Raw genomic sequence first — 9,285 nt, forward strand, 5'->3', positions numbered from 1 at the left:
ACAAAAAAAAAAGGTAGCTCAAAAGAAGGTGCATTTTCCATTTCCTCCATACGAATTCATGATGCTCACACATAAAATGTCTAGAGTTTCTATGGTATATGCCTTGTCATTACGCCTCTGCTTTCCGAGAGCCCCTCGGGCGACTAAAAGCAACGCTAGAATTTAGGCTAGAATGGGAGCGTAGCTTCACACCAGAGTTACAACGGCAATGTTTCCCTTTCTTTCGTGGAAAATCCCTGTTTAAACAGCACACTGATCCATCACAATCTGTCTTTTAAGCCCACGGCCAAATTCTAGCTTTAAATGGAAGCATGCAATTTAAACAGTCTAAGATATTCAACATCACTGTATTTTGTAAGCAGGTTTTTTTTTCTCTTTTTTCTTTTTTTTTTTCTAGAAAACATTGTCCAGGCAGATCTTTCCATTTGTACAGGGGGCCTACGGCTCATCTAGGAATCTGTGTGAGAACTGAAGGCTGCAATGTCAAAGCAACAGAGGCTCATATAGGCCGTGTCGCCATCCTGTCTTGTTTAACAAATGCATTGTGTCGGTCCTAACACCTTTACCACGGTACATTCACACTCACAGATTGCCCTGCAAGGACCAGAGGCAGGTGTGGAGGCGAGGAGGAGGAGAGGAGCGTGGGCAGGGAGGACAGGGAAACAGACAGGAGGAGGAGGAAGGAAGGTAAAGCAATATGAATAGAAGAAAATCAACAAAAGAACCAAAGCTTAATCGCATACAAAAATAAGATGCATAATCTTAAAAGGCTGCTTTTTGGGGGGGTGGGGGGGCTTACACAACTCTTAGTTGGGGTGGAATTGTGGCAACAGAAAAAGAGAGAAAGGGAAATAAGCACAAGGACTGAGGGGGAAATGGAACCGAAAGGAAAAAACAGCATGTTAAGTATAAGGTGTAGAGGTTGAGCATCCCAGTAGAGCTGAGAGGGTCAGGGCTTGGAGCCCAGGGGGAATGGGTAGGAGGGGCTATGCCAAGGGACGGGGGAGGGGGGAGCAGGGAAGGGAAGCTGTAGGCCGGGGTGTGTGGGTGGGAGGTTTAGGTCATCCAGGCGCGGGGCGGCCTCTCTGAATCTGAGCAGGGGAACAGCGGGGTCGTCCTAATCTAATCGGACTTGTCCCCGTCCTCCTCGCGGTGGCTGTCGGCTCCGTCGCGGGCCGCCTTCTCCTCCTTGGCGAGCTGGGCCTGGGAGGCCAGGATGGAGGAGAGCGAGAAGAGGCCGGACGAGGAGGTGACGTTGGCGGGCATGCCGGGCTGGCCCAGGCCCATGGGCAGCGGGGTCATGGGCAGCGCCAGGCCTTGGAGCTGAGACAGCTGGTGAGCCTGGAGCTGCTGCTGCATGAGAGAGGAGAGAACACCAGGCAGCTCAGACACAGACACTAAAGCACACTGCTAACCTGATGCATGTACAGCACACACACACACACACACACACACACACACACACACACACACACACACACACACACACACACACACACACACACACACACACACACACACACACACACACACACACACACACACACACACACACACACACACACACACACACACACACACACACACACACACACACACACACACACACACACACACACACACACACACACACACACACACACACACACACACACACACACACACACACACACCTCTCTCACCAGGAGAGAGGGGCACACTACGCAGCTAAGACACAGACAGCACTGCTAACATGCTGCATGTACAATATACGTTACACTAGACCCATCACAATTATTATTACATAATCGTCAAATCGCAATTATTTGAGATAATCGCAATTATTTTTGTACGATCGTCAATTGTTTCCATGTTGAATTTTTTTTATTATTATTTATTATTATTATTAAATGTGTCAGTGATTTCTTTGTGTATTTAAGTTATTTGTCATATCTGCCCTGTGCAACTTGGTATTACAAAGCCTAAAAGGCAAAACAAAAACACAATGAATCGTCAAATGACATTTGTAATCGTGACCACCCTATGTTACACATTAGCTTTTAAATGTAAGCCCTGGAGCACAGCAGCACGATAGTTATAGTATAGCACATATCACAGATTATACAAAGACAGGCACAGTAGGAGATACTAAATCTACAAGCACGCCATAGACACTAATATATAGATACAATATGCTATGCTTGATGTACAACCCCTAAGGCACACGTTTCAGAGCAACGTGACAGAGAGAGAGATCACGCCAAGTACAGATGATTTAAAGGTAAGAGAAAGACACACACTTCAAACACAGGAGAATTCAACTATACTAAAGTCCACACAAAGCTATGATCAGCCTCCACGTCTCCACAGGACGCTACACCTTTCAGCTCAACGGCTCTACTGCAAACAAATAGCTACAAATCAAAGTTGCGGAGTAAATATTATAACAGGAATATATATATATATGTTTTACCCGTCAGCACCTTAGAATGGCAATGCAATTCTATGCTTTTGAACTGAATAAGCTTACAATAAATATTATGTCCTTTACTGGTAGGCCTGTATGCGTTATGTTTTTGTTTTAGAGCCAGACCGATATATTCTTCTTTTTTGACAGTAACTTTTTTTCAAAACATCTTTCAAAAGTAGCAACTCAATGTGAGCTTGAAGATCTGTTCTGTTAGAATTTTCAGTTTCTGATCAACTTAATCAAATTGATAGATTTTGTACCTTTTATTTTCATTTTCTTGTTTGTCAATAAGCCTATCTCACAGAATTTCCCCGCCCCCCTAAATACGCCCCCTTTCGGGGTTAGTGGTGATAGCGTGACGTCACTCCATAGACGCTACATGTTAACAGAGTTAATTTAAGAAGTCTACAACTTTTGTTTTCTCAAGGTAAGGTTTGTTCTATCTGTTCGACCTGATTTACCATCTTGTTTGCTTCATAATAATATTGGTCTGTCACATTTTTACATTCGAAAATGTACTTAGATTCTCCAGAGAAAAAAACGTGTAAATGCTCATGTTAAAGACACCACTATTTACCAGAAGTGGGCGTGGAAAGCGGGCTGTGAGATAGGCCTATTGGTACAGTAGTCTAGGTCAGACCTAAAATCGTGCAGTGGTACCATGTACTTTTAAGAACAGGCTTGGGTTAGTTAGTCTTTATGCCCTTTTTTTCCCCACGCACGCACGCACAAACCCCCCCCCCCCCCCCCCCCCAACCTATTCACAGAATATAATAATCAACCCACAACACATACAGACAACTGGCAAAGTATGCCCACCAAATAATTGTGATTTGATAGGGATGCACGTCTACTTAACTTAACGTTAAATATGTTGTGTGGAGAGAACAACCTCACTCATTTCTATTCTCCATTTCATGTGAATTGTCCCTCGCTATGCCAGCACGGTCCGTCATAATAACTGACCTACTGCATCCATAATGTCCATGACATGGCAGATCTTACTTCCTCTCACAGACACTTTAATGAGAGGAAGTTGTTTCCGATTTACTCGCAGGATCTTACTGACAAGTTAAGTTACATCCTACTTTTTTTTATTGTGCCCTTGGGAGAGTTTGTCCTCTGCATTTGACACACATCCTAACTAATTTACGTATGAGCACTGAGCAGCCACGGTGCAGTGCCCGGGGACCACGCTCTAGTTGGAATGCCAGTACCTTGATCAAGGTCAGTGGCAGGAGTAGGTAGGTACCTAGCGTCGTGCACACACACACACACACACACACACACAGGAGTAGGTAGGTACCTAGCGTCGTGCACACACACACACACAGGAGTAGGTAGGTACCTAGCGTCGTGCACACACACACACACAGGAGTAGGTAGGTACCTAGCGTCGTGCACACACACACACACAGGAGTAGGTAGGTACCTAGCGTCGTGCACACACACACAGGAGTAGGTAGGTACCTAGCGTCGTGCACACACATACAGGAGGAGGTAGGTACCTAGCGTCGTGCACACACACACACACACAGGAGTAGGTAGGTACCTAGCGTCGTGCACACACACACAGGAGTAGGTAGGTACCTAGCGTCGTGCACACACATACAGGAGTAGGTGGGTACCTAGCGTCGTGCACACACACATACAGGAGGAGGTAGGTACCTAGCGTCATGCACACACATACAGGAGGAGGTAGGTACCTAGCGTCGTGCACACACACACATACAGGAGTAGGTAGGTACCTAGCGTCGTGCACACACACAGGAGTAGGTAGGTACCTAGCGTCATGCACACACATACAGGAGGAGGTAGGTACCTAGCGTCGTGCACACACACACAGGAGTAGGTGGGTACCTAGCGTTGTGCACACACACACACAGGAGTAGGTGGGTACCTAGCGTTGTGCACACACACACACAGGAGTAGGTAGGTACCTAGCATCGTGCACACACACACAGGAGTAGGTGGGTACCTAGCGTCGTGCACACACATACAGGAGTAGGTGGGTACCTAGCGTCGTGCACACACATACAGGAGTAGGTGGGTACCTAGCGTCGTGCACACACACACACAGGAGTAGGTGGGTACCTAGCGTCGTGCACACACATACAGGAGGAGGTAGGTACCTAGCGTCGTGCACACACATACAGGAGGAGGTAGGTACCTAGCGTCGTGCACACACATACAGGAGTAGGTGGGTACCTAGCGTCGTGCACACACACATACACAGGAGTAGGTAGGTACCTAGCGTCGTGCACACACACACACAGGAGTAGGTAGGTACCTAGCGTCGTGCACACACATACAGGAGTAGGTGGGTACCTAGCGTCGTGCACACACACATACACAGGAGTAGGTAGGTACCTAGCGTCGTGCACACACACACACAGGAGTAGGTAGGTACCTAGCGTCGTGCACACACATACAGGAGTAGGTGGGTACCTAGCGTCGTGCACACACACACACAGGAGTAGGTGGGTACCTAGCGTCGTGCACACACATACAGGAGTAGGTGGGTACCTAGCGTCGTGCACACACACACAGGAGTAGGTGGGTACCTAGCGTCGTGCACACACATACAGGAGTAGGTGGGTACCTAGCGTCGTGCACACACACACACAGGAGTAGGTAGGTACCTAGCGTCGTGCACACACATACAGGAGTAGGTGGGTACCTAGCGTCGTGCACACACATACAGGAGTAGGTAGGTACCTAGCGTCGTGCACACACACACACAGGAGTAGGTAGGTACCTAGCGTCGTGCACACACACAGGAGTAGGTAGGTACCTAGCGTCGTGCACACACATACAGGAGGAGGTAGGTACCTAGCGTCGTGCACACACACACACACAGGAGTAGGTAGGTACCTAGCGTCGTGCACACACACACATACACAGGAGTAGGTAGGTACCTAGCATCGTGCACACACACACAGGAGTAGGTGGGTACCTAGCGTCGTGCACACACATACAGGAGGAGGTAGGTACCTAGCGTCGTGCACACACACACAGGAGTAGGTGGGTACCTAGCGTCGTGCACACACATACAGGAGTAGGTGGGTACCTAGCGTCGTGCACACACATACAGGAGTAGGTGGGTACCTAGCGTCGTGCACACACATACAGGAGTAGGTAGGTACCTAGCGTCGTGCACACACACACAGGAGTAGGTAGGTACCTAGCGTCGTGCACACACATACAGGAGGAGGTAGGTACCTAGCGTCGTGCACACACACACACACAGGAGTAGGTAGGTACCTAGCGTCGTGCACACACACACACACAGGAGTAGGTAGGTACCTAGCGTCGTGCACACACATACAGTACTGCTATGTATTACGTTTGTCCACGTGATGATGAACACCACACCACACCACAGTCTTGATGTCCTGTGTCCAAAGACGTGTCTCTATGGTTTCACTGTGATAAAGTCATCAGAATCCTGTAATATTCCTCCCACTACTACCTCATGCTTTTCATGAAACCAACCATCCCCAAAACAATGGCATGACATTTCTCAGACAGAGAGAGACAGAGACAGAGACAGAGACAGAGAGAGAGAGAGAGAGACAGAGAGAGAGACAGAGACAGAGAGAGACAGAGACAGAGAGAGATAGGTAGAGAGAGAGAGATAGGTAGACAGTAGAGATGGCGTACAACTGATGCAACAAGATGAAAGGGTGTATATTAATCCTGTACGAGATGGATCACAACATGTGACTAAACATGAAAATACAAATGTATATTGAGGAGGACTACCTTAAAAAAAACCTATACTGTACCTAAAAACCCACAGTCCTCTGTTTCTAAGGCCACAGACAGTGGGGGAAAAAGTAAAGACCCTCGAAAAAGCCATGCATCATCGTGATGAAGCGGCTAAACCAGCTAACACGAGACGTAGCATGATAGAGTATGCTAAGCTAGCTAACATAGCGCCTCCGGTGATGAATGATCGCACCTCTTGGGCTAACACCGTACTCATAGTGATGAACTATCTGTGCTATCTGGCTAGCCCTCCACCCATATTGATGAGGCACAGTAGCAGCTACCAGGAAAATACCATGAAGTATTGTAGCTATAGCTGAATAAACTGTTGTAATAAACTAGGGTATAATGTATAATGTTAATCAGTTACTTCACAGTGAATAAAGCAAATACATTTTAAGTGTTAAAAAAATAACCGCAGTGATGGAAGCATTGCAGCTGGACAATTTATTCTATTTAGTCTAAATGTTTTAGCTAGCTACAGTACCTTAGATCAGTAACAAAGACAAAATGTAGCTATAGGCAGGGGCGAAAGTGGGCCGGAATGGTACCGCTAAAAAGCAGCAACTGATGTGAAAAGCCCATATAACCAGTTTGCCACGATGTTATGTGCAACAATGTACGAACATGTACGAACGTAAGAGTAAGACATAAGAGTTACGTTTTATTAAAATATGCCTCTAAAGCATTCCAGTGTTTGTGTCAACGTAATCCGTGCTGGACTGCCTGTGATCCGTTCACTTTGAAGGTTGCAGATCCGGTCTAGAGTGGATAAGGACATAGCCTTTGTGCGTCTCTCGCTATGTGTGCAAATGACCGGATACAGTAGGCGGGTTTTCATGATTCTGAATCCATTCCAAGCAGTGGTTATGGCCAAATGTAGGCCAATGAGTGTTTTTCGTGCAAAGCTAATGCTTGGAATAGATTCAGACTCATGAAAACCCCCTAGTTTGACATGTCACATGCTACTTAAAGCATAATGAAATTTAGAAAATATTATATAAGTTGTCTCTGGCTGTGGTATACAAAAATGGCCATAACTTTTTTTCGCGATGTTTCCGGCAGAGCAGGCTTCTCATTCTGTGGACCTTAACACATTTTGTGCCCAAAACGTCTGTGGACGTCCTGGGTATTACCGCACGTGCATAGCCCAAGACGTCTGTGGACGTCTTTGAAAAAAAAAACAAAAAAATATATATTTTTATTTTTATTTTTATTAAAAAAAAAACAGAAAAATCAAAACACTTTTTTTTTTTTTTAACACATGGTGCCAAAGTTTGTGTTTTCGCCATTGAGAATGCATTTGGCGTTTAAATTAAATAACTCAGAAACTATAAAACATTTCAAAGTAAAAAGTTCCAGCATGTGTCGCCACAGTCAGCTGAATTATAAAAAATGTGAATGGATTTTCTAGGTGAAAGTGATTTTGGGCAGTTTTGCGTGGGCTCTCAATTATGACCAAATGAGTAGAAAAAAACACAAATAAAAAGTACAGCATGACATCACAGGTTAAACTCTATCCCTTGAGCCTGTGGCCCCTCGACTAAAGCCTTGTATCTGAAGCTTCAAGCGCTGTCCATGGTGAGCTGTCGCGCATCCCGGCGATCGTAAATCATGTGTGAGTTTGTATCGCATCGCTGCATCGCTTGTAACGGTTTGTAACTAGAGCTAAGGGGGTTGAGTTTACGGCTAACGATCACAACAACAGCCCCCACCTCACTGAATAGCCCGGAAATTAAACAAGATTCGGTTAGGTGTGCTTATGCTACCACCTAGCGGGCAATAATGGAGTTAAAGGCTGATGTCCTCACACATAGTAATACAAACGTGTGTGTGTGTGTATGTGTGCGTGTGTGTGCACGGGGTGGGTGTTACCCTGATGATGGAGTTCATCTCAGGGGGGGTGACCTGCTTGGCTCTCTCTATGGCTCCCAGGACCTGCTGCTGGTGCTGAGGGGGGAGAGGGGAGGGGGAGGGGGAGGTTAGATCAATATCAACAGTCCTACAGTGAGCCACCGGTGATTCTCTGCTCCTTCCTTCAGCTCACACACACACACACACACACAGGGACGGACAGACCGCACGCACACACACACACAGGGACGGACAGACCGCACACACACACACAGGGACGGACAGACCGCACGCACACACACACACACACACACAGTCACACACAGGGACGGACAGACCGCACACACACACACAGGGACGGACAGACCGCACGCACACACACACACACACACAGTCACACACAGGGACGGACAGACCGCACGCACACACACACACACAGGGACGGACAGACCGCACACACACAGGGACGGACAGACCGCACACACACACACAGGGACGAACAGACCGCACACACACACAAGATGGTGTATAGCACACGGTTGATTGGCATGCTGTAATGGGTGGAGGTCATCCTCCTGCTGGACAGATAAGAGCATAGCTTATCTGGATCGCACAACCATTCATTTGCGCGCGCGCGCACACACACACACACACACACACACACACACACACACACACACACACACACACACACACACACACACACACACACACACACACACACACACACACACACACACACACACACACACACACACACACACACACACACACACACACACACACACACACACACACACACACACACACACACACACACACACACACACACACACACACACACACACACACACACACACACACACACACACACACACACACACACACACACACACACACACACACACACACACACACACACACACACACACACACACACACACACACACACACACACACACACACACACACACACACAGAGAGAGAGAGAGAGAGAGAAATGATTCAAAGGTTGGAGGGAGGTGAAGAGAAGGAAGAGAGACAGTAACACTGAACAGATGAGGAGGAGGGGCTGAAGTGAGAGAGAGAGAGACAGACAGACAGACAGAGAGAGAGGGAGAGAGAGAGACAGAGAGAGAGAGAGAGGGAGGGAGAGACAGAGAGACAGAGAGAGAGAGAGAGAGAGAGAGAGAGACACAGAGAGAGAGAGA

The 9,285-nt window shown here is 47.3% G+C and overlaps 1 protein-coding gene across 1 annotated transcript in view; it reads right to left on the reverse strand.

Annotated features, from left to right (window-relative positions):
* Window positions 1-316: 316 nt before the first annotated feature.
* The window catches only part of LOC306927368 (TLE family member 5-like), a gene marked incomplete at its 5' end in the record, with an annotated part of 10,104 nt that continues 1,135 nt past the window's right edge, over window positions 317-9,285 (reverse strand). Inside the window, 3 exons of the mRNA XM_079507079.1 lie at window positions 317-1,353; window positions 8,096-8,170; window positions 8,610-8,649. Coding sequence (XP_079363205.1) covers window positions 1,123-1,353; window positions 8,096-8,170; window positions 8,610-8,649 — 346 coding nt within the window. The 3' untranslated portion in view covers window positions 317-1,122. The remainder of the gene's footprint in view (window positions 1,354-8,095; window positions 8,171-8,609; window positions 8,650-9,285) is intronic.

The sequence above is a fragment of the Electrona antarctica genome, assembly GCF_951216825.1.
Source record: "Electrona antarctica genome assembly, chromosome: 7".
NCBI lineage: Eukaryota > Metazoa > Chordata > Actinopteri > Myctophiformes > Myctophidae > Electrona > Electrona antarctica.